This window comes from Natator depressus, chromosome 1 (assembly GCF_965152275.1).
Source record: "Natator depressus isolate rNatDep1 chromosome 1, rNatDep2.hap1, whole genome shotgun sequence".
NCBI classification, from domain to species: domain Eukaryota; kingdom Metazoa; phylum Chordata; order Testudines; family Cheloniidae; genus Natator; species Natator depressus.
Genome location: NC_134234.1, coordinates 217,692,298 through 217,718,782, shown reverse-complemented (window position 1 = coordinate 217,718,782; position 26,485 = coordinate 217,692,298). Strand labels below are relative to the sequence as shown.

At 43.9% G+C, this 26,485-nt stretch overlaps 1 protein-coding gene and 1 long non-coding RNA gene across 2 annotated transcripts; both read right to left on the bottom strand.

Moving 5' to 3' along the window:
• Positions 1-11,222: 11,222 nt before the first annotated feature.
• Positions 11,223-12,921, bottom strand: LOC141985048 (uncharacterized). The gene is made up of 4 exons (XR_012638862.1): positions 12,872-12,921; positions 12,706-12,763; positions 12,043-12,147; positions 11,223-11,909 (listed from the first exon to the last, which is right to left on the bottom strand). It is a non-coding gene; the product is annotated as an uncharacterized LOC141985048 (long non-coding RNA).
• A 593-nt stretch (positions 12,922-13,514) lies between these two features.
• Positions 13,515-15,183, bottom strand: LOC141985041 (uncharacterized). Its single transcript, XM_074948748.1, has 2 exons — positions 14,712-15,183; positions 13,515-14,580 (listed from the first exon to the last, which is right to left on the bottom strand). Exons 1-2 carry the CDS (start codon positions 15,102-15,104, stop codon positions 13,894-13,896), a joined length of 1,080 nt encoding a protein of 359 aa, XP_074804849.1. The 5' UTR covers positions 15,105-15,183; the 3' UTR covers positions 13,515-13,893.
• Between the last annotated feature and the right edge of the window lie 11,302 nt (positions 15,184-26,485).

Sequence of the window (26,485 nt, the reverse complement as noted above, 5' to 3'; positions counted from 1 at the left end):
CAACCTCTACCAATCAGGCCGGCCCGAGAGCAGATTTGACCAAAATAGGGCAGGTTCTGGGATGGGGTGAACCACCCAGAAGAGGGGCGTATGACCCCTCTGCCAATCAGAGCGCAGCACCATCACCCCATAAGGCCCAGCGTCGGGCAGAAGAAGCTGTCTTTTACCAAGAGCGCGTGTTTTAGAAATCGTGGAAACATGGACTCCTTCACCACCCCCGTGAGAACTTCGGACTTTGTTTTAGCCCCGAAGGCCTTTGGACTTGTATGGAGAAAGCGCTACATCAGCGAGAGTTCTGAGGAGGGCCCTTTGGCCCAGCCGTTGATGGACACACTGGAAACCGACCCCGAAACCCGGCTGCTTGTGAGGCCCCACGATGAGCGTGATGGCCTCTTGTTGTCCACCCCCCGAGAGGTGGAAGGTGATCACGGCTTGGGGGAGTTACGGGCGGACAAGGTGAATGAAAAAGACGTGGCTCAGGTAAATGAATGTTTAAGAAGTGACGGTCGGGGTGGGGGTGTGTAATGGGGTTGGGGGGGGGGGCTAGGAACCAGGGATTGTGTAAATCAAAAACCAAGCAGTGGTGTGCTTACGCTGTTTCTTTTTTGAAAAAAAAAATCTCTCAACAGCTCGATGATGCCTTTCTGGAGGCCTTTGAGAACTTACACATCGGTAGCCCTGTGGGAGTAAATGTATCATGCGTCAGCTGTTTTTGCTCATGTCTGAGACACAGATCTCAAGAGGAAAAGGACAAAATGGAAGAATGAACCAGCACAGACACCCTCATGTTAGGAGTCATGGCGTCCATTTTTACAGGCGGTTGTAAAAGGTTGTGTTAAACCAGGCGATTAATAAAACTTATTTAAACGTGTTAATATGAATGTTGTCCCCCACCCACACTTGTGTTAGTAAAAGATGGTACCAGTAACAGTCATGTCTCCACAGGCGGCTCTTTTAAAGAAAATATATTACACCCCCGGGGAAGTTGGGAGCTTTGGCGGGGTGAACCCTCTTTTTCAAGTGGCCAAAAAGCATAGTAAAACTTTAAATAGAAGACAAGTAACAGCTTGGCTTTCAGACCAGGATGCTTATACTTTACACAAACCGGCTCGAATACGTTTTAAAAGAAACAAGACCATTGTTTCAGATGTGGATGCGCAATGGCAGGCAGATTTGGTGGATATGCACCAGTTCTCCAAACAGAACAGCAATTTTAAGTACATCTTAACAGTGGTAGACATTCTATCCAAATATGCCTGGGCCTTAGGCATATGACAAGACGAGTGGTGAGGTATGCAAGGCCTTTAAAGCTATTTTTAGCGAAGGGCGTGTGCCTCAAAAATTACAAACCAATCGGGGGAAAGAATTTTTAAACAAACCCTTAAGCAGATTGTTAAAACGGCATGGCATTCACCATTTTGTTACTAATAATGAAGTCAAAGCAGGGGTTGTGGAGCGGTTTAACAGAACTTTAAAAACTAGGATGTGGAGATATTTTACAGCCCATAACACCTTTCGCTACATCGATGTGTTACCTGACTTTATAAAGAGTTACAACCAGAGCTTTCACAGAACTATACATACCAGACCCGCTGATGTTAACCCTTCAAATTCTCTGAAGGTATGGAAAATGGTTTATGGAGATGATTTTAAAATAAAACCGGTTGTTGCCCCTTTTCGAAAAGGCGACCACGTGAGACTATCTAAAACCAAAGGAGCTTTTGAAAAAGGTTATGAACAGACATTTACCGATGAGATATTCATAGTGGATGAAGCCTTAACCAGGGGTCAGAGACCTGTATACCGATTAAAAGACTACGAGGGTGAGACAGTTACTGGATCTTTTTACCTTGAAGAATTACAAAAAGTAAACCCCAAACGAGACAGGATTTACAGGGTTGAAAAAGTTCTAGCGGAGAAAGGAAAAGGGAGAAAAAAGCAACTACTGGTAAAATGGTTGGGGTGGCCTGATAAGTTTAACAGCTGGGTGAAAGCTTCTCAACTCTGTGACATTTAGACGCAAACAACAAACAAACAAAAGTTATTCCTCCCCGCAAAGTCAGAGAAGATGAGCGACGGCGGGTTTTACATTACTTTGCCCAGCAACGCCAGCGCTGCAGTTTTTCCCCAAAACACCAGCTCGAACTTTACAATACGGCTAATTAAGCCCTTGGATCTCCGGGGTGCCTGGGAGGTGGGGTTAGTGGAAATACAATACCCGCACAGCTGGAACACTATCAACGAAGACACCCCTTTTGAAGTCACCTTTGGAGATATGGCATGGAGTTTCATCCTACGACGAGGTTATTACGCATCCATACCCGAATTACTGGATCATATGAACAGTATCATAGCTCGTCACCCCGGACCGCCTGAGATGGTCATGAACTATGACCCTGTGGGTAGAAAAATTAGACTTAAATCCGCCGCTTTTACTTATATGTTTTCTACCAGCGGGGAGCTAGCTAACATTCTGGGCTTGGGCCCCAAACACAGCGTCCAAAAATTCCCTTTCTCGGCAGACATTACAGGGGTTTTTAATTCCTTGTATCTGTACACGGATATCGTAGAACATCAGTTTGTGGGGGATTTTTCTGTTCCCCTGTTACGTTGTGTCCCCGTCCAAGGAAGGAACAACGAGTTTGTCACCATCACCTACGATAAACCTCATTACGTCCCTATCAGTAAACACCACATCGACACAATTACCATTGAAATAAAGACAGATCAGAACAAAAGCGTCTCATTTCGCTTTGGCAAGGTGATCATCAAGCTACACCTGCGCCCCCGGAGAGAGCGAGTTTTCTAAAAAAGCAAAACAGTATTATGGCGATCCTAAAAAATTACGGCGACCCCAACGTCTACAGAAACTATTACAAAGCCCAGGCGGGATATGCCCTTCCCGGATATCATGGGGCCCCCGTGATGTATGGGGCAGGCGTGGGTGGAATATTCCGTAGCCTCTTTCGAAAAGCCGTACCGCTTTTGAGGAGGGGGCTAGAGATTATTAAACCCCACGTAAAAACCGCCGCTCAAAACATAGCTAAAGACGTGGTAGGTCACGTCTCCCGCGCTGTTCTGGAGAAGGTGGGGAACACAGCTTCACAGGAAGGATCGGGGCTGATGTACATTAAAAGGAGGAAGAAGAGAAAGAGAAATGCGTCATACCCGCCACGCACAGGTCCCCCGAAACCCTTTAAAAGAAGGGCTTTGACCCGCAGGGTCGGCCATAAGCGAAAGTCCAAGAGGAAGCCTGGGCGAAAGAGGAAACACTCGCCGGCTGATACAAGAGATATATTTTAATCAACATGGCTTTCGTTCACTGCGGGTCTGAAGAATGCACCAAATCCGAACTAGACTTGTTCCAAATAGCCCCTACGCAGACCAGCATTGAGAAAAGCATCTACATCGAGGTGCCACCTCTGTCGGCCGTTACGGAGTCTGCCCCCATTGACTTCTTTATAGCAGGGAATGGCGTAGATTATATGGATTTAAACAACACACTGCTGTACCTGTGTTGCAAGATTGTAAAAGGAGACGGAACTGAACTCAACGCGGGTGCCGAGGTGGGCCTGGTGAATTACCCAGTGGCCTCTATTTTTAGTCAGCTGGATGTCACGCTCGGAGACCGTCTTGTAAGCCAAAGCAACAACTGTTACCCTTACAGGGCCTTTATAGAATCGGTGCTCAATTACAGCAACGACACCCTCGCCATGCAATTTTCCGCTGGCCTCTTTTACAAAGACACTGCCGGACAACAGGAAGACACAGACTTGGATGGCGAGAATCTAGGGTTTGTGAGGCGTGCAAAGCTGACCGCTCAAAGCAGAACAGTAGAGCTTCTGGGTCATCTACACAGCGACCTGTTTTTTCAAGAAAAACTATTGTTGAACGGAGTGGATGTGAAAATTAAACTGACGCGCAGTAAAGATCCTTTCTGTTTAATGGGCAGCGGAACCGAAGGCTTTAAACTGCGCATTCTATCAGCATCCCTTTTTGTGAAGAAAGTACGTGTGGCCCCGAGCGTTCGTCTGGGGCATGCCGAGGCCCTGCTTACCGCTAATGCCAAATACCCCGTGGACCGTGTGGGAATGAAAGTGTTTAGCATCCCTGCGGGCAGCAGGGTCAGTAACCAGGAGAACCTGTTCTTGGGACAGTTGCCCAAAATGCTTGTCCTGGGGTTCGTGGATAACGATGCCTTTAGCGGAAGTTACGCTAAAAATCCCTTTCATTTTAAGCATTACGATATTAATTTTGTGGCCTTGTATGTGGATGGTGAGCAGATACCGACCAAGCCTCTGCAACCAGACTTCGAGGCAGGACGCTGCGTGAGAGAATACATGAATCTGGTACAGACGGCCGGTAAACACATGAAAGATCGTTCTCTGTTAATCGACCGTGAGGAGTTTGCACAGGGTTACACCATGTTTGCCTTTGACCTGTCCCCCGACCAGGAATGCGCCGATCACTATTCCCTGATTAAAACCGGGAACCTGAGAGCAGAAATTCGTTTTGGGAAGGTTTTAACCATTACCGTCAATATGATCGTGTATGGGGTTTTTGACAACGTCATAGAGATAAATCAGAGGAGAAATGTTCTGTTTGACTACATGTGAACATGGACACCGTGCAGCTCTCACGTGTCTTATCAACAGACCCTTACACGAAAAAGAATTTCTTAGACGTGTTTCCCTGCGATTGGCTCCCTGGCGGCAAGCTGTCTCAGAGACCCCTAGGTTTGGTGGTCAACACACATCCACACAGCCGACCGGGTGAACACTGGCTTGCCGTGTATCTGGTGGAGCGTAACCTTGGAGAGTTTTTTGACTCATACGGGCATCCCCCGAACAGTGTGTTCTTTCCTAAAAGCATTATGAAATTTTTAAACAAAAATGCCACAGACATTGTGTTTCACAACAGACAATTACAAGACCCCAGCTCCGTTGCCTGCGGCTATCACTGCGTGTTTTTCTTACACCATCGTAGCAAGGGTTTATCTTTTGACCGGATTTTAAAATTGTATTCTAATGACTTAGTGCAAAACGACCGGATGGTGATGAATTTTGTAAAAAATAAATTTAAATACTTGGCCATGCCTAGCCTTGCTCAAAGCATGTTTCAACAAGCCCAGACATGCGTATCTTGCAATGATTTTCATAGTCATGTTACCCAATAAAGCACCCCAGGTGGGGAGTTTAAAGACAATCGATGTTTGGCGTGGTTTTTTTTTAAAAAAAACAAAACACAATGACCCAATTCAGAAATGTTTTATTTAAAGCAAAACATTACCAGTTTTAAAAAAAAATGGAACGTGAAAAAGATCACAAACTGAGCCATTCGGCTCTTTTAGCCAATTTTCGTTTTTTAGATGGCAAAAAAGGGGTCACTGTTTCTTGGTCCACACCGGTGTCGGCGATTGAGGCCTTGAGGCGTTCCAAAAGATCTCTGTTGGTCGCGTTGCCCATGATGGAAGATGGCATGTTCAGTTCCGCCATGGCATTCATAAACACATCCCATCCTTTAGGTACATGTCTGCTAGGAACAGAGCGCGTCTGGGTGACGGCCCTGACTAAGTCGAGCATGTTAGAACCATTAACCACAGAGCCTTTGTACACAAAAGACCCTTTATCGGTCCATGAAGAAATGTTTTTATCTTGGCTCAGCTTATTTAGCAATACTGATGCATTTTTCTTATAACGCTTATTCACGTTATCCAACACCTCCTGAGCAACAGAGTCTGAGGTCTTTGGTGTTTCGGAGGGTTTGGCAGTCACACTCTGTTCCTGTTCTGGTAGAAACAGACTTAGTTTTCCTTTGTCCACATCGCTCTGCTTCACGTACGTTAGGTACCTTTGAAGCACGGTGCTGTAAAGTTTAGCCTTTTCATATTCACCTAAGTCAGTTCTTTGAAGAACAGATTTCATTTCAGCATCCAGTAAGCGAGTTGCAGTCGTTCTGATATTTTCCTCTGCCGGAGGGGGAGCACTTAATTGCTCCAACTGCCGGCTGGGCACCAGGTACATTTTTTCTGCATACTCCATTATCGATTAGTTAAAAGCCCCGTTATCAGAGGGATAGCAAAACTTAACAGGGGTCCTATAAACCCCCCAGACTGCTTCACCAGACGCTTCTTTCTTTTAAGTGAAACCCTTTTATTACACAAAGTTTTTATAAGCGTGTGTTTCTTTTTCAGCACACGCACTTGCTTCGGTGTTAAAGGTACGTTTCCTTTTAAGGTGTTGAGCGCTATTTCTGAGATGGCTGCTACTAGATCGTCAGAGGCCGAGCACAGTATAGCCCTCCTTTGCTGTGGGGACGATTTGCTAAGTAATTTTAAAAGGCCCAGGTTTCTTTTCACGCAGCTAGACATGTTTTCAGTCAGCAACCCCGGCTGCTAAAAAGGGACCTGCCAATAATTCATCTCTTTTTATACAGGGCTGTTGTTCTTTTTAAAGTATAAACTGCCGGCCAGTCTGGAGGGAAAAGACCAGTTCTTAGCCTATAAGCTTCTGGTGTGGAAGCATTTAAATCCACCACCAGGTAGCCATAAGGCCTTTTGGTAGCATCCTCAAAAGCTTCTAGAAAGAACTGAGCTTTGCCGGGGTACATTTGCCGAGCGAGTGTAGCAATTTGTAATCTGTCCCTGGGGTTTTTGAACAGAACCATGTATTTTGTGTTTAGGTTAATAGTGCAACTCTTTTTTCCCTGGCAAAATACGTTCTGAACTATATACATAATGCTCAGGTTCCTGTGATGCACGTACTTGGTAAAGGCTTTCTCGATTTCATCGCTTTCACAAGCGGAGTTCATCAGATCGTCTATGATAATCATGTTCACTTTATTGGTAGGAAACAAACGGTCATCGTCAAAAGCATCAGGCAGACCCTCCACAAAATTGATAAAGGGGTATTTACAGAGCAGTTCTTTATACAAGGGTTGCCAACAACTGTAACACCACACAATATTCTCAGGCGTAACAGACAATGTTTGTTTGGCATTATCCAATACATTTTTTATAAAGTAACTTTTCCCGCAGTTGCTAGGCCCCGCGAGAATTGCAGAAAAGGGGTGTCTCCACCTCGTATCCATTTTTCAAAAACCGTAGGGCAGGGTTTTAAACCCTTCTCCTAGGACCCTCTTGTTGTAAATGACTTTCTGTGTTTTTTTAAGGGTTTTTGTCTCTATTTGCCACTGATTTTTGTTTCTTACAATAGAGGGTTGCTGCACCTCTATCTTTTTTGAGGGGTTCTCTCGCAGACCCGTGCAATAGTCCAGGACTAGATCTTTCAAACTGTCAAAGTTGATCTTTTCACAGTTTGCTACGTTCAGGGTAATACCTTTGACCTTCATACAAGGCTTTCCTCCCGACAGTTTGTACCCGTATGTTTTTGGGCCTGCCGACACAAACTCGGTGATGTGTTGATCTGGTGGGATCTCACTCGTGAGGTCCCCTAAATAATCCCCCAGAGGGGGATTCCAGGCCCCCTCCCTTTTCACAAATATCACAGAGTCAGTGTCGTGGTACAGGCACCGCTCTTGCAATCCGTCTAGGAGGTTGTATAGTTCTAAGCGGGCATAAGCGGTGGTGAAACAGGCTATGAAAATATTGGTATTGCCAGAGACAGAATAACGGTCTTTTGCGTGCTTCCAAGATACGCACGCTGTTTCATCGTCGATAAACTCACAGGATGAAACCTCGTAGTTGGGGGAAAATAGGTACTGAAAGAGTTCGTCAGGGTCTCTCACGATGCTGGTATTGGGTAGGTTGGTTCTTTGGCCAAATTTACCCCACAGAGAATTTAAAAACAGTTTAGCAATTTGGCGTTTAGCGGGGTTTAGCCTGATCTCGTGTCGGCGTAAAAGCACGCCTTCTTTCTGGTAGAAATCGTTAACATACTTATTTTGTTTGTCTTCGTCTGTGCACCAGCTGGGATACCCTGAAGCCTCTTGTTTCTGGCGGAGGTGTAATTTTATGTACTCCGAAAAGAGTTTATCAGATTTTTCATTAAAATGCCAGATTTCATAGATTTTAGCCACCACGTACCCCTTCGCTATGGCTGCATTCAATTCCACAGTGCACCAAGTCCCCAGGATGGCCCTCTCCTCGTCAGTGTGGGTGCACGTCTCCCGCTGCACGGTTTCCGCGCAGGTTCGGCATAGCGGGAACATAAGCTTGCCGCCCACTCTGACAGGTAACAATGGGAAAAAGAGGCCTCGTGGGGAGTACACTTTAACTTTTGCAATTCCAAAATAATTTGCAAGGGGTCCAAATTTGTCATAAACTATATCGGGGTGCCCGATAGGGTAGTCTTTCGTTTTGTTTACAAAAGGGTACAAGCTGGTAAAATCATAATAGTGGATTTCTTCCCCGGGCTTAGGTTTATAATATAGACGGATGGCGTTCGTCCTCCCCCCAAAAAGAGCATCCCTAGGCATGAGAGGCTGGGGTAACTGGGCTCGGTTTAAAAAGCTCGCAAGCTCCCTGTCTGTTTCTTTCATCACCACCCACTCGTGCTCCCAAAGAGTCCTCACTACAAAACCAAGCCGTTTTAGATAGTCGGTCTTGAGCTGCGTCTTGTAATAAAGAAACCCAAAAGTTGTCCCCGTCATAGGATTTTGTGCTTTTTCACAATGACAGGCGACACAGCCGTGAAAAAAACACCCATTAAACTCAAAGGCTATGTGTACCCCGTCAATATTGGCATAACCGTCTAAAAAGTAGGGGCCTACCTGTAGTTCCCCACCCTGTAAAGCGTGCCGTATTTGTATATGTTCTTTTTGAGAGATATACAACAGCCACTGGATAGATGGGGTCGAATATCTCTTTTTCTGTCTGTGATAGTTGTCTGGAGGGAGAAGAGCTACCGTGTTAGGCTCCAAAAACATAAACCTGTACATAGCCATGCAGACGGATGCCAGCGTTATGTACCGGAACGGATCTATACACAGTTTTATCTCAGTGAATTTACCGGGTTCTCTCTCTACTAGATCGACCTTCTCCGTCATATTCATAATTTCTTTTCTGTATAGGATACAAGCCTGTCTCAAAATTTTTACATCCTGCTGGCAGTAATACGCAAGCTCTTTCTGCAGGTCAAAAGTCTCAGAGCTGTGGTCTTGATACCAGTCGAGAAACTCTGCTTTTTCCCTGGGCATCATGCTTTCTACACCGTAGTGCTCCACACCGGGCATAGGCCCCACATAATTTTGATTTTCTAAAGTGTTAAAAAAATGTGGAAAATACCCTTTGCAACCTTCAAACCCCATCGCCTGTGGGAGCTTGCTAAGCTTCATGGGCAAGAAGTTTAAAGAGTCTATAAAACGAATGCCAAGGGCCTTAACTTCCACACACATTAGTTTACTGCCCTGAGTGATCAGTTCTATGCACATCTTTTCCTTCAGTAACTGTCTAACGCAGAAATACGCATCATAACCTTTGGAATTGTGTGCTAGGAACGTGTAGTCCCGGAACTCTTTGCCAATAAAGGTCTTAACAAACATAGAAAGACATTCGTCACCCTTAAATTCCCAGGATTTTTCCGGCTTTAGGGACATTGCAAAAATATAATTGGGAGTGTGCAACCCAGTCTCCTGCATGCATTCAAAATCATAAAAAATATACTTTTCTGATGATTCGGGCTTTCTAAGGCTGTCCATAAAACAGAGGTGAATGTCTACATCTCCAACGATCAAACCCTGACACTGCTTACAGCGCCTCCCTTTACACCTGTGCTGCTTGTCCACGTACGCCTGACACTTACCGCACAAAGTTTTAGACAGGCATTCAACTTGGTTTTTTGACGCACAGTTGACATGTCTGTCTAAACACTCTTTGGACCGACAATACAGTTTACAGCTAGGACACCTCAGCTGCACACCCATGTTGTCAGAGCATGTTGCGCTCAAGCAGAGACGGCAACGATACCTGCAAGAATGGTCGTGACTGTACACCGTGTGGCAAAACTCACAGTAATTTTTTGCTCCGAACAACTTTTTCACATCCAGAACCCCATAGTAATGTTCATTGTGCAACAGGATGAAATAAGTCTTAGGGTACACGGGGCCCCCCGTTTTAAAAAAACCCCAGCCACCTTTCACCGCATACAGCACCACCTGTATGTTAACTCCTAAATGCTGTTCAAACTTTGCTACATCAGTGAGCATAACCTTTTTTTGATCTGACCACCCCAGTTTCTCGTGCAACTTTCTCGCCTCTGCTAACAATTCTGCATCTGTAGGTTTATGACCGGCCATGACAGCCAAGAGCCCTCCCGCAAAACATAGATTGGTACCGGTGTAAGTCAGGTCTACTAAACATTGTCTCTTTTTATGAATAATCTGACTACTAAGGATAGAATTTAAAACTCGTCGAGCGCCCCCACCCCTATTTTTTACAACTGTCACAACAAGGCGCAACGTCCCATCGAAATGCAATTCTCTATTGCTCTGAAGCAGCTTTGAGGTCTGGTTCAAGAAATCCTCAGCAGACAGCTCATCCCTAGTTCTTCTGACTGAAAACAAAGGGTTAGTTAAATGACGGCTCTCTAAACGTAACTGTACGTAATCATCAGGGCCTACCCTACCATTAACATCATCAAGAACTAGCTGTATCCCTCTGTGTATGGCTTCAACAGCCTGTTGAGCTGAATTTATTTGCTCAAGATGGACAAAACGAAACTCCTCACAATACACCGACCCCCCAAATCTAGGTAATTCACGTTGCCAACTTCTCACTCTCTCCATATACACCTCTGCATTTTCAGGGTTACTTGGGGGTTCCTCTACGGAACCATCAGTGGCATCTTCTACATCCGATACTAATTGAGAGTCAGACTCTGAGACGCCTCCGTGAGGGGCATTGGGAGTCGATGGGACTCCGTCTAGAGAGCACTCTGGGGAATTTTCTAAACCAGAGTCTGATTTCGCCTCCCCATTTTCAGACATGCCAGTTTGAGAGCCTCTGGTAGGGGGCATCTCTTTTTGTTTTTTTTCCCTCATTACCTCTTTAGCCCTTTTTAAAATTTTTACAGCGACCCTGGCCTGGAATTTTTTGGCAGCCATCTGTTTATCCCCCAAGCGCCGTCCGCCCTTTTGTTTACACACGAGCTGATGTGCACCCTTGAGGGTACCCCTTTCCACACCTAGTCATGCCTGATCAGAGCCACCCTTTCCAGCCCGCCTTTCTTTTAGGCCCCCTGAGGATTCAGCGTCCATCAGTTTTCTGAACAAAGCGTCGTATTTTTTCCAAATCTTTTTAGAATGCCGTAGTTTTAGACTCCCCGAAGATACAGCGTCCATCAGTTTTCTGAATGAAGCATCAAACTCTTCCCAAATACTAGAATATGGGGGATCTTTGTCAGTCCTTAGTTTTTTATTCACAACCCCTAGAGTGCCTGCTCTGGGTTTGTGAATGTGTGTGTTTCTGCACACATTCAGAGCCCCTAGAGTGCCTACTCCGGGTTTGTGAATGTGGACGTTTTCGCTCACAGTTTTCTCAGGGCTTGGTGCGGCGGTGGCCACTGAGGAACTGGAGTTGTGTTTGCATGGTTGCAATACCTTGGCATCGCAGGTGTTTTCAATCCTTGGTTTTTTATTCACAATCCCTAGAGCGCCTGTTCCGGGTTTGTGAATGTGGGCGTTTTCGCTCACAGTTTTCTCAGGGCTTGGCGTGGCGGTGGCCGCTGAGGAACTGGAGTTGTCTTTGCATGGATGTTTTTTACCAGAGTGTTTTGTTTTGTCCTTGGGTTTGACGTAAATGAGGTTTGGACTGGGCTGATGCTTCATCTGCACTCTTGTGCTGTTTTGCGTTGATAAAGGTCTCAAAGCAGATTCCTGGTTCTTTGGTGGTTCTCGGGGAGGGGTCCTTGTAGCTCCCACTACAGCCTTGTCAGAAGGGCTGCATATGCCTGCTTGGGGCAGGAGGGGGAAAAAAAAGCATTTTACAAAAATGTAACTTTGCCAGCTTTCTCACCCACACCTATGTATGTACTTAAAATACAAAACCTCATAAATTAACCAGACTAATAAGCAAAATATATTTACCCGGCTTCATCCATCCATCTGTCACTGATACTTGTGAATTTTTCTTTTCAATTGTCTCTTTCCTTTTTCTTTTGAGCATTTTTACCCGCTCAAGTTTTGACCGTGCTGTAAAGCAAACAACATTCTAATAAAACACATGAAACTGTCTAGTAAACTTTAAAATAAAATAAAATAATATCCATTAGAGTGTTTTTTCTATTTAAAAAAGTCATAGCTTTAAAACAAAATAATCCATTTCAGGCTGTACAACAATCACAGGTTTTGAGTTTATTTCTACCACTTTGAAAACAACCCCCACAAATATTTTTTTTTTTTAAAATACATCTCATTTTGCAAAGTAAAAACCCTGCTAATTGGAAACACACCATCACCATCAGTTTGTAGACATATACTTTTTAAAAACCGCCTATGTTTTACACACACACACACACACACAGAGTTTAAAACACTGTTTGCAACAAAATACTTTTCAATAAACCCACATGCTTTTAAAAAGATCCCTGGTTGTTCTGGCCCCCGCCCTGCCCCAGCCATGTGTGCTTGGGGTCTTTGGGGTAAGAAAAACAAGCCAAAATGTTAGTTAGTATTAGCTCCCAAATCCCTATTCAACCTATGTAATACCTGAAGTTATTAAGCACAACTACAGTTAAAAATGGTTTTTACCTTGGCCTGGTGATGAACTGCAACTTAAAGTTACTGGCTCCATGCTAAACAGATCACACTGCAATACAGATATGCACCATTATTTACTAAGATAGCATGGCCAAAAAATGGCATTATATAATATATATATATTTTCAGAGTTAAAAAAAAAAACCAGGGAACATACCTCCACTTGCAGCCCAGCAGCAATTCAAGAGAGTTTCTGTTGAAAGAGACAGTCTCCAAGCTACCTGAGGTTTTGTTGTTGTTTTTTTACACCATCCTAACTCTTTTGTTTCAAAATAGTTAGCAGGTTGATTGGATCACCCCTCCCTAGCATTCCCTTTTGTGATCGGGGGTGGGGAATAAGTTTTTCTGCACAATTGGGCTGCTTTTCTTTTTTAAGTTCAAATACTTTTTGTTCCCCCCACCCTGTAGGGCCTTCTTACAGTAACCATTTCAAGTGAGGGGCCCTTTGCAGCTATCAATGAATGTCTTGGGGCTTGTTTTTGTTTTTAAAAACATGTTCTTTCATGCTTAAAGTTTGGTGGAACGGGGGGTGATTTCTAGAAAAAGTGCCCCGTGGCCTTCAACCAACTCCTGGGCCATATTTAGACTGGCCTATAGCGTTCCACCAACTCCAGGGGTTATATTTAAACTGCCCAATAGCATCTGCAAACTCCTGAGGTTTTATTTCATTTCATATTAATCAGAACTCACCATCCTCACCCACCCACCTCCCTTACTATGGGTGCACCCCCATCAAAATTAACCCTATGGCAACAAGGGTGAGTAATCACAGTCACCCTGGCTATTCAGTGAGGGGGGGGGGGTGGTTAAACCCGTTCAGTTCAACAGAATAAGTCAACTCTATTGTACTCAACCACATGTCTGAACCATCCCCGTTTGTTTTATTGTAAACACATTTTTAGGGTATTTTTCCCCCTCCCACAACATACATTTCAGCTTTTTTTTTTTTTTTGCTGTAAATGGGTCTCTCTTACACAAAAGACACAAGAGCTAGGTTCTCACAAACAATTTTTTTTATTTAAAAGACATACAGCTCCTTCAAAACAAACCAAGATGCTCCATTAAAAAAAGAAAGAAAGAAAAAAAGACTTTAAGCTCCCTTAAGGGCCAGAGACCTTTTAACAGAAATACAAATAGTCACAAAGCCCTTTTCAATAGATTTTTTTTTAAAATTTACAGCTACCAAGTTTTATATCGCATGTTTGGCACCTCACCATTTTCTAACTTAATCCTTTTAGATTTCTTACAAATAGCCTTTTTCTTAAGCAGGGTTCTGTAACTTTTTGTGCGGACCAGACGGTCAATATAACGCTCTAAGCAGGCATCTTCCGGTTTGGTCATTTTCTTTAAAACATGGTCAGGGTCTCCACTGAATTGCACAGCATTTATCAAGGTCACCCCTTGTGCTAAATGTTCTTGGGTTAGGCATAGACATTGCATAGCATAACCTATGGCAATCACAGTGTTTAATAAGCTTTCCAAACACAGCTCAGCACACAGGCCCCGGAGCTTGCAGTTTATATCCACTGAAGTCCAAGTCACACAGTCATGGTGCCGCTGGCCTGGTGCATCTATGACACAGCCCTCACAATCTTCAAAAAGCTTTTCCCTAAGACAGTGATTAAGAACAGAATAAACAGCAACGCGTACAATAGTCTGCATGACTTTGTTACGCTCACGACGTGGCACTGGCTCAGTCAGTTCCATGCCAAGCCTCCTCCTAAACTCCTCATAGCCGTCATCCTCGGAGTCCTCTTCAACATTTTGTATTGGCGTTGAGCAAAAACAAGGTGGGCCCGGTTCATCTTCGCTGCTTGGTGCAACGCTGTCTAGAGTCTCCGGGTCCTCTAGAAAGGCATCATTGAGCTGTTGAGAGATTTTTTTCAAAAAAGAAACAGCGTAAGCACCCCACTGCTCGGTTTTTGATTTACACAATCCCTGGTTCCTAGCCCCGTTACAACCCCATCCCGACCGTCACTTCTTAAGCATTCATTTACCTGAGCGTTCATCTTGTCCACTAGTGACTTCCCCGAGCTGCGATCACCTTCCTCCTCCCGGGGGGTGGCCAACAAGAGGCCATCACGCTCATCGTGGGGCCCCACAAGCGGCTGGGTTTCAGGGTCCGGGGTATCCATCAATGGCTGGGCCAAAGGGCTCCCCTGAATTGCCCCCTCCTCCTCCTCGGAACTGTCGCTGATGTAGCGCTTTCTCCGCGGTTTGTTGAAGGCCCTCGGGGCTAAAACAAAGTCCGAAGTTCTCACGGGGGTGGTGAAGGAGTCCATGTTTCCACGATTTCTAAAACACGCGCTCTTGGTAAAAGACAGCCTCTTCTGCCCGACGCTGGGCCTTATGGGGTGATGGTGCTGCGCTCTGATTGGCAGAGGGGTCATACGCCCCTCTTCTGGGTGGTTCACCCCATCCCAGAACCTGCCCTATTTTGGTCAAATCTGCTCTCGGGCCGGCCTGATTGGTAGAGGTTGGTGGGAGGAGTTGTTAGAGGGGTCACACGAATCATTTCCGGACGGGTCACCCCGCCCCCGGAACTCATCCTAATTGGTCAAATCTCCTCTTGGTCCTATCGGAACAAAACCCCTCCTGATTGGTAGCGGGGTGGGGGGAGGAGTTGTTAGAGGGGTCACAAGACCCACTTCTGGAGAGGACACCCCCCTCCGGAACTTGCCCTGATTGGTCAAAGCTCCTCTTGGGGGGGAAGTCCTACGGGGCGAAACCCATCCTGATTGGTAGAGGGCAGTGGGAGGAGTTGTTAGAGGGTTCACATGACATACCTTGCTTCCGGTCACGTGGCAGCCTTGACCCTGGAAGTAATACCCCATGGGGCAGGACTTCCGGTGGGGGGGGGGGGGCAGAGGTCAAGGGGTGGGGTTAAAGGGGTCAAGGGGTGGGGTGGGTGTCACATGACACACCTTGCTTCCGGTCATGTGGCAGCCTTGACCCCGGAAGTAATAACCCATGGGGCGGGACTTCCGGTGGGTGGGGCTAAGAGGTCAAGGGGCGGGGCTGAGGGGTCAAGGGGGCGAGGTCAGGGTTTGATTGATGGTAGGGCCCTTATACTACTATTACTGAGGCCTGGTCTACACTACGAGTTTCTCATTGAGCTCAGTGAGTCATGTATAAAGTTAAGCTCATATGTAAGCATTTTGCAGGACTAGGGCCTTTGGGTGCAGAGCTCAGCACCCATGAACAACCCTACAAACAGGTGTGCCCAATTCTGCATTCATGAAAAACCTTATTGTAATAACAGGTATAGAAGTGACTTAACTCATTTTGAGTAGTCTCACTGAAGTCAGTGCAGCTACACAAGAGAAGTAAAATTATTCATATGCATAAATGTTTGCAGAATTGGGCCCAGATTTTTGTGGCGCCATTCATTCTATCAACCTTGCAAACTCCTATTTCATTCAACGGCGGTTTCATAAAAGGTTTTGACAGAGAACCTGGGTTAACATGATTTTTTAATGTTCATTTAATCAAAATGGTGGATTGTACTTTTTTATTTGCTTTCTCAAGGCAGAATTTTTGCTGTGAAACAACATTGCAATAAACATTAAAAAAATCTGTCCTTGGGGGAAAAAAATCAGAAAGTAAGATTCATATTTTTAATACTGTGTAATAAAATAGCTGTGTAGTTAAATAATGCAGCTCTGCTGCCCCAGTTTTAACAAAGGTTTTTTTTTTTACAGTACTCTAAGGCACTAAAAGGAATACATATTTTATTGCTTTTTATGAAAAATACATATCACCTCTCCCATAGCAAAGCTCTTTAGCAACACTTGAAACTGCTGCTACAAAGCAAAGGAAGTTTTGCCATGGACTTCAATGGGAGCAGGATTAGGCCTTAGATTTACATTTTTCAAAAACAAAGGAGCTTTTAATGGAAACTACCTTTCAGGCCTAAACATGGGTCCAGTATCATGTTTTCCTAATAACTAACTGGAAAACTGAACTTCCAAATTTTGTTTGTAGAATACAGTATATATAAGCCTTTAGTAAAACCATGAATTCAACCACCCCATATTTGGGGAATGATCTGAACCTTAAAAAAAATAAAAAAAACCCACCCTCAAACTCTCCTGCCAATATAGTGCTGTGCACACAAGAGCTCACATAGGTGTAATTTATGTCGCTGATAAGTTATGGCAACATAGGCTGTGGTGTAGACATAGCCATAGTCTGACTAGCAAATCTGTGTAATCAAAACCACAGTGGGAAATTTTATGTGACCTGAAAAATAGCAAGCCTACCTGACTATAACACTATTCAGGCATCTAAAGACGCTACAAAAAGTCTCAACTTTTTAAAAGAAACAAAAGCTAAACATGTTTTAGCAGTTTCACAGGATCAGGACTTGTCCCAGGGAAAATTATTACACTCAATACAAGTGGGCCCAAACATCCAGATTTTACTCATTTGAGTAGTCCCATTGAAATCATATAAGCATAAATTACACTTAATGGGGATGTACTAAGCCAGTGGTAAGGGGCTGAACGATTCCTTAACCAGGTGATTGATAGATGTGAAATTCTCATCAGTCTTTTAGTACAGAAGCTGCTACATAAATAGTTAAAGAAGATCCAATAAAGATGAAATGCAGTGAATATCACTTAAGGTGGAATATAACGCATTACTGAATTTAAACAGCCAAATATTGAAAGGGCCCTCAAACAGGCATCCTTTCTGCAGGCACAAGTTAGCAGATTAATTTTTGCCCACAAAATTGTAACCATGTGGACATCTAGGATGGGATCCACAAAGGTACTTCAGTACCTAAAGTCCCGTTTTTAGGCACCACTGCAACCCATAAAATTCCCCAATGGCTGCCACCAAACCCTGTAGGCACCTATGTTTTTTCCTGTGGACATGTGCACTGCAGCATCACACGAGGCATCCCAGCACCTGAGCATGTGCACTACTGCCTCATGATTGGTGTCCAGACACCTAAACCCATAGCTGTATACACACTGGGAGAGACAGGCATTCAGCTGCCTAAACCACATGCAGGGGCCCAATCTGATAGGTGACCTCTGAGCATGGCTGCCAGAACAGGCCCCTCAGGCAAGATGCTGCAGCAGCTACTTCCACTGTATAACCCTTAACCTAGTGGCTTGGGTACTCACCTACTATGTGGGAGAACCCCACCTCTTGATGAGGAGAAGAGATTTGAACATGGCTCTGCCACCTTTCAGCTAGGCGGTAGAGTCTTTCACTGGCCCAACTTTTAAATTTTTCTTTGTTTAATTAAAGTGGAACAGCTTCAACAGGAGAGATGGAGGGAGCCCCACCACCACCCCGGCTGTTTTATTTCAGGTCTGCACACAACATAGGTGGCCACTCCTTCATTTTCCCTCAGGTCACGGATCACTAGCAGAGAAAGGTGCCTCTGAGTAGCACAAACTAAGGCACCTCTCTCTTTGAGAGGGGTGGGACACAGCACACATCACTCTGGTTGGTGTCTGCCATTTGCTATCTTAGGCATCTCCTTGCCAAGTATGCTGGCGTTTGTGGATCATATTCCTAGGTGCTGATCTCTCCCCACTCATTGTTTGAGGAGCCTAGGCTCCTAACTTGATTACCGTCCTTTAGTTCATCATTAATGTAATTAATAAAAATCAACATGAGTTTATGGAAAATAGATCCTGTCAAACTAATGGAATATCTTCTTTTGATGAGATTATACATTTGGTTGGTTTCAGAGTAACAGCCATGTTAGTCTATATTCTCAAAAAGAAAAGGAGTACTTGCGGCACCTTAGAGACTAACCAATTTATTTGAGCATAAGCTTTCGTGAGCTACAGCTCACTTCATCGGATGCATACTGTGGAAAGTATAGAAGATCTCTTTATACACACAAAGCATGAAAAAATGGGTGTTTACCACTACAAAAGGTTTTCTCTCCCCCCACCCCACTCTCCTGTTGGTAATAGCTTATCTAAAGTGATCACTCTCCTTATAATGTGTATGATAATCAAGGTGGGCCATTTCCAGCACAAATCCAGGGTTTAACAAGAACGTCTGGGGGGGGGGGGTGGTTAGGAAAAAACAAGGGGAAATAGGTTACCTTGCATAATGACTTAGTCACTCCCAGTCTCTATTCAAGCCTAAGTTAATTGTATCCAATTTGCAAATGAATCCTTGCAACAAAGCCCGTTGCCAACTGTGCCCACATATCTATTCAGGGGACACCATCACAGGGCCTAATAACATCAGCCACACTATCAGAGGCTCGTTCACCTGCACATCCACCAATGTGATATATGCTATCATGCGCCAGCAATGCCCCTCTGCCATGTACATTGGTCAAACTGGACAGTCTCTACGTAAAAGAATAAATGGACACAAATCAGATGTCAAGAATGATAACATTCATAAACCAGTCGGAGAACACTTCAATCTCTCTGGTCACGCGATTACAGACATGAAAGTTGAGATATTACAACAAAAAAAACTTCAAATCCAGACTCCAGCGAGAGACTGTCGAATTGGAATTCATTTGCAAATTGGATACAATTAACTTAGGCTTGAATAGAGACTGGGAATGGCTAAGTCATTATGCAAGGTAACCTATTTCCCCTTGTTTTTTCCTAACTCCCCCCCCCCTCAGATGTTCTTGTTAAACCCTGGATTTGTGCTGGAAATGGCCCACCTTGATTGTCATACACATTGTAAGGAGAGTGATCACTTTAGATAAGCTATTACCAACAGGAGAGTGGGGTGGGGGGAGAGAAAACCTTTTGTAGTGGTAAACACCCATTTTTTCATGCTTTGTGTGTATAAAGAGATCTTCTATACTTTCCACAGTATGCATCCGATGAAGTGAGCGGTAGCTGACGAAAGCTTATGCTCAAATAAATTGGTTAGTCTCTAAGGTGCCACAAGTACTCCTTTTCTTTTTACATTTGGTTGAATAGAGATAATAGGGTTGATGTAATACACCTAGACATTTGACTTGGTACCATGTGACATTTTGATTAAGAAAACCTAGAACAATATTAAATTAACATGGCACACATTAAATGGATTGAAAACTGGCTAACTGTAAACAGGGAATCATCATTGAGTGGGTCTGTTTCCAGTGGGGTCCCATAGAGGTCGGTCCTTTGCTTTATGCTATTTAACATTGTTCTCAATGACCCAGAATAAAATTCATAAGCATCGCTGATAAAGTTCGCAGTTGACATAAAAACTGGGGGGGGGGGGAATGGTAATAATGAAGAGGACAGGTCACTAATTCAGAGCAATCTAGATCACTTGGTAAACTGGGCACAAGCAAACAATGTGTATTTCAATATGGCTAAAAGTAAATGTGTACATCTAGGAACAAAGAATGTAGGCCATAATTTACAGGATGAGGGGCTCTATCCTGGGAAACAGTGACTCAAGAAGATTTGGGGACCATGGTGGATTACCAGCTGAACTCTTTGCCGCTTTCACAGCTGAACACGAGCTCCCAATTGGTCAAACGAGCTAATGTGATCCTTGGATGAATACACAGAGGAATCTCAAATAGGAGTAGACAGGTTACTTTACCTCTGTATTTGGCACTGGTGTGACCACTACTGGAATACAGCTTCCAGTTCTGGTACCCACAATTCAAGAATGGTATTGATAAATTGGAGAGAGTTCAGAGAAGAGCCATACAAATGATTAAAGGATTAGTCCCATTAAGCTGTTCGAGTTTTGCTTCTACCTCAGATATGGTAATATCTACCTCCATAGCCTCATTCCCATTTGTCATGCTACCATTATTCCTAAGATCCTCTTTAGCCTCATTAAAGACTGAGGCAAAGTATTTGTTTAGATATTGGGCCATGCCTAGATTATCCTTGACCTCCACTCCATCCTCAGTGTTTAGCGGTCCCACTTCTTCTTTCTTTGTTTCTTCTCATTTATATGGCTATAGAACCTTTTACTATTGGTTTTAATTCCCTTTGCAAGGTCCAACTCTACTTGACTTTTAGCCTGTCTCACTTTATCCCTACATGTTCTGACCTCAATAAGGTAGCTTTCCTTGCTGATCCCTCCCATCTTCCACTCCCTGTAGGCTTTCTGCTTTTTCTTAATCACCTCTCTGAGATGCTTGCTCATCCAGCTTGGTCTACAACTCCTGCCTATGAATTTTTTCCCCTTTCTTGGGATGCAGGCTTCTGATAGCTTCTGCAGCTTTGATTTAAAGTAATCCCAGGCCTCCTCTGCCTTTAGATCCATAAGTTCTTCAGTCCAATCCTCTTCCCTAACTAATTTCCTTAATTTTTGAATGTCAGCCCGTTTGAAATCAAAAACCCTAGTCGCAGATTTATTTTTGTTTATCGTTCCGTTCAGTTTGAACTGAATTAGCTCATGATCACTTGAACCAAGGTTGTCCCCTACAACCCATTTCTTCTATGAGGTCCTCACTACTCATCAAAACCAAATCTCAAATGGCATCCCCTCTAGTCGGTTCAGCAACTACTTGATGAAGGAATCCATCAGCTATCGCATCTAGGAAAATCTGAGCCCTATTATTATTACTAGCACTTGTCCTCCAGTCTATATCTGGGAAGTTAAAGTCTCCCATGATCACGCAGTTTCCATTAGTATTTACTTCATTAAAAACATTAAAGAGGGCTCTATCCATATCCAGATTAGATCCCGGCAGTCTATAGCACACCCCAAGCACTATCCCAGGGGAGGCTCTAGTAGCTTTCTTCCCCAATGTAATTTTTGCCCAGACGGACTCTGTCCTATCCATTCCATCGCTTATTTCTTTACATTCTACCTCATCATTGATATACAATGCTACTCCACCATCTTTGCCTTTATTTCTGTCTTTCCTAAACAGCACATACCTTTCAATACCCATACTCCAGTCATGACTACTATTCCACCATGTTTCTGTTATCCCTAGAATATCTGGTTTCACTTCCTGCACCAGTAGCTCTAGTTCCTCCATTTTGTTACCTAGGCTCCTCGCATTGGTGTACAAACATCTTAATTTTTGCTGTTTGGCTTCGCTCACAGTCTTTACCCGATTAGGCACAGACATTCTACAGCCAGTATGACCTATTAGACTGGTATCCACGCTGCCCTTCCTCCTTATATACATTCTCTACCCACAGCTGTATCCTTTCTTACTTCATTTTCTTCCCTCTCAATGCTAAAATCCGTCATGGAGATTACCTGGACATCTCCCAACCATCTCCCCCAAATTCCTAATTTAAAGCTCTCTTAATCAGTTGTGCCAGCCTCCATCCCAGAAGTCTATTTCCTTCCCTACTCAGATGAAGTCCATCCCGAGAGAACTGTCCTCTGTCCATGAATGCCTCCCAGTGGCCATACATCCCAAAGCCCTCCTTATAGCACCACTGCCTAAGCCATCTGTTGATAGTCATAATCTTGTCACACCTTTGTTGCCCTTCTGTAGGAACAGGCAGAAGTCCACTAAAGATCACCTGAGCCTCGATTTCCTTAAGCGTCTTCCCCAGCCTAGCATAGTCTCCCTTCATACGTTCCAGTGAGAATCTAGCCGCATCATTGTTCCCACATGACAGATAATTAGGGGATTCTTTCCCGCTCCCTTTAGGATCCTTTTCAACCTCAGGTCTACATCCTGTATCTTAGCACCTGAAAGACAGCACACCCTTCTGTTCTCTGGATCAGCTCTGGTTACAGGCCTGTCTATTCTTCTCAGTAAAGAATCCCCGATCACATAGTTCCGTCACCAGAAAAAGGCGGGTCTATTCTCCAGTCTATCCCCTGTTCCCTCTGGCTACAAGTTCTTTCCATTCCTATTCTCCCTTGTAATCCTCTTCAACCCATCCTGTATCCTCCTGGGGCTCATATTTGGTGTACTCTCCATTGACTCTTCCCCTTTTCCTATAGGGCTAGCCACTCTTCTCTTGTTTCTTGCCCTTTCACCTTCAGTGACTACCTTCGGAGCCCCTTCTTCATTTTCCAACTCTGCAAACCTGTTCTTAAGCTCTATTTCTCCTTCACTAGACCATCTTTTCCTCTGCCTGGTTCTTTTACTCACATGCTTCCACTGACCACTTTCCTCACCCAGTCTCCCCTCAGAATTCCTCAGTCCTGCTTCCATCTGTAAATCTGAGCTTTTCCCTTCAGATACCTCATGTCTTTGCTCCATAATCTGCTCGAACCCCTTTCTAAACTCAACCAGACTTTCCACCTGCATCTCCAAACCTCGGACCTTTTCCTCCATCAGCTCTATCAGGCGGCATTTCATGCAGACAAAACTCTTACCAGGTACCCCCTCCAGGATCACGTACATACCGCAGCTTCCACATCCAGTCATCTTCATTGTGTCTTCCACGACATGGGTTACTCCCACTGCTGCCTCTGTACCGGTCATAGCCTTCCCACTTAAATCCTGTTAATCTGGGAAACAGGAACCACACCAAAACACCACCACCCACAGCAAAAACAAACCCCAAACAAGCACCACAAGACAAACTCCCACTGAAACTCCCCTGTTTACAGCTCTGTTCGCTAGCTCCTGTACCACTACAGGCATCTATGCTACTGCATGGCTGGCTGGCTACCTTTATAGGAGCCCTAGTCAGAGAAGCCCCGCCCCCTAGTCAGGGCTCAGCTTCTCTCCCAGCACAAAGTCCCTACAAGCCTCTACACATACAAATAATTCAGTGTTGGTCCAGCTGCTCCCAATGAAGACTTCTTCCACTGGTTCCAATGGGATCAGAGCTAGCCAGTGTTGAGTGTTCTTGAAAAATCTCACCCCTAGATGTCATCATTTTCTCTCAAGTTTATTTGAAGGCACAATATTATGGACACAAAAAGAGATTTTGCAAAAACTGTCCCTAAATCTTTTTTTAAAATGGCACCTTCTCTGAGTCGAGACTATGTAGGCATTCAATGGGGTTGCACCAAATACATAGAGGGAGAGCAGAATCTTTGCTTTATCCAAAAATTTAAAACACTAAAATGAACTAACAAAGGCTGACATTCATTTATCACCCTTCTTAGAAACTTTTAAAGATATGAAACTTTCCTATTAACAACTCTGACATTCTATATCATCCACAATACATGCTTAATTGTCCATCAATGAAAGAGAATGGAAGCCAGGCTTCTTCCAGAAAAGCAATCACTTCTTATAACCCTCTTGATATGTGCTTCTGGCAGGTTTCCATCTTCTGAAACTGGAATGTTCTCTTTCTAATCTTCTTCACATGCTCATATGACAAATCATTCATTTACCTTCTGGTGGACTCATTGGTTTCCCTGATTTATTAAAAGAACATCACTACCACTCAAATTGTTTTGCTACTGATGTTTCTCCAATGTTATCTGTAAGTCTGATTGTTTTAAAGATAAGTTACTGATTGTTTTAGAGATAGCAGCTGCCATTCCATTTACTTGTGTAAGGGAAGGCCCATCTGCAGTTTATTCCTAAATTATACAGAAGATCATGGGTGGAGCCAGTTGACAGTGACCAGCCTTATTCGTGAGACTTTGCTGTATCACCCTACATGGACTGCACCCTGCTGGTGAAATCATCTGGCCTTATAGACCTGACCAAATCATATCCCTGAGAAACACCACTCCCAGATTCATTACCCCAGGGTTTTCTGTGTGCTCTGCTTCATAATGATACTAAGGTAGTTACTTTGGGGGTACCTATCTGGGTGACTCTAGTCTGTGGTGTTCTCTGGAGTCCTCCATGTACCTGCCAAAATCATATCTTGTAAGGTTAACATGAGAGCAGCCTGGAAAATGGAAATCCCTTTCCACAAACAATTTCAAACTTTTAAAACATTTTCCATCCTGAGCACAGTAAGGGATTTCCACCAAAATTCAATTTTGGGATAACTGAAATGGAGTTTTTTGGCTTGCCAGATACTCACCGGAAGACTCTTGTTAGTTTCACTTCCTGCCTGAAGGGAGAAAGGGAAATTGATAAAAGCCTTCCAAGCAGGCTGCCAGAGGCTGAGCTCTTCTCAGTATTTCTGCCTCCCTGCCCATGCAGGCTGCCTGCCTGTGGGGCTCTTGTCAATTTCACCTTCTCCAGGCAGGCACAAAGTGAAATGGGCCTTTTCCATAGGAAAATTTCAATTTTACCAAAAAAATTCACTCTTCCTATAAGGACACTTGAAATGACTTCTGTCTTCCTGGAAGGCTATTGTCAATTTTATGAAAAGACCTTTTTCCAATCAGAAAATTATTCCAGTGCAAATTCCTGACCAGCTCTAGTTAAAATCATATCAGACCCAAATCCATCACAGAGATGACTCTTTTCTTGGTTTATACCATCTTTTAAAAGATCTGTGGCAGCTCTGGTCCCCAACTTCTTACAAACAGGAATGTAAAGGAATCAAAGCCTCCAGCAAAAAAATATTTGCTTGGTTTTCTTCTAAGATGGTTTTCTGTCTAAGTCAGCATCTAGACACTATGTTGATGGGTACATTCAAAATATTTAGGGCCAGACTATGCTCTGTTACACCAGTGTAAATCTGGCAAAACTCCACAGAAGCCAATGTTACATTAGGATAACAAATAAAAATCTGCCTAAATTGCACTTCAGCAAACTCCCGTGACATCAATGGGGTTGGGTGGGTGTAACTGTGTGCAGAATTTGATCCCTGGGTTAGATTAGAAGTGAGATGAGATGGGCTAGGCTGTTCTGGTAGATCAACTTGGGCAAGCAGAACAATTTAGATTTACATCCATTTAAAGTCCTCAGTTGATTGGACCCTGGCTCTCTCTCACTCCAATGCTCCCCATCAGCTATGTTTGACAGGGACACTGTAGCTAGCAGTACCCAGAGTGAAATTCTTGAAGTCAATGGGAGTGAGGCACTTAATCTTCGTAGGTGCTTTTGAAAATTCATCTAGGTACCTATATACCTTTGTAAATTTGGCATTTGGTGCCTAAATACCGCAGCGATTAGCACAATATAAATGAGATTAAACAAACTAATCTAGCAAATCAGACACAGGGATGGGGAGGAGAAAGCAAGAATCATTATGAAGGGCTTTCTCCTTAGGCCCCAACTGATTGTCATTAACTGAAAAAGCAGAACTGTACCAGGGAATTAATTAAGGGTTTACAAGAAGTAAGGATTACCCACCTGTCTCATTGGTTTCTTACGACGTGTTTTAATGTCTAATGAGCAAAATCAAAGTGTTGAATTTCTTTTCCTTCAGAATTTCTATCTGAGGTACTATGGTCATAATCTTACACACATATAAATCCCAGAGAGAGAGTTTATTTCCAGGGAATTGTGCGTGTGTGTGTGGAGGGGGCAGGGAAAGCCTTTTGCATTAAGGCCTAATGGACATTTTCAAAAGTGATTTTGCTTGTCTCACTTTTTGTCTCACGCTTAGAGGCCTGATTTTCAGAGCGTGAGTGTTTACCACTTCTAAAGATCAGGCCCCTTCAAGTTGTCTTTATTTGGGGACTCAAAAGTTAAGGCACTCAGAATCACTAGTTACTTTTCTAAATTTAAGCTCAAGAGCCTGATCCAAAACCAGAAGTTAGTAAGAGTTGCTCCATTGACTTCAATGAACTTGTGATCCCACCCTAAGAAATTGAGAATTTGTACATTATTGGCAAAGTGACTTGCGGATGAATCTCTCAAACTGCGTGTGGAATAAGATGTGCAGTAAGTTTCACAAATAAGTATCGTTTCCCAACACAGTTCAGGAGGCACAAATAAAGTGAGTGGGCTGGAAGTATGATTCCCTGAACATATCCATTTTCTCTCCAATACCATGTCTCCTTTATGCTCAAGAAGGTTGGA

Bases quoted from the DNA above. Each gene is read 5' to 3' on its own strand.
- LOC141985041 (XM_074948748.1), bottom strand. From the start codon at position 15,104: ATGACCCCTCTGCCAATCAGAGCGCAGCACCATCACCCCATAAGGCCC. The intron at 14,581-14,711 runs GTAAATGAATGC...ATCTCTCAACAG, and splicing joins TGGACAAGATGAACGCTCAG to CTCAATGATGCCTTTCTAGA.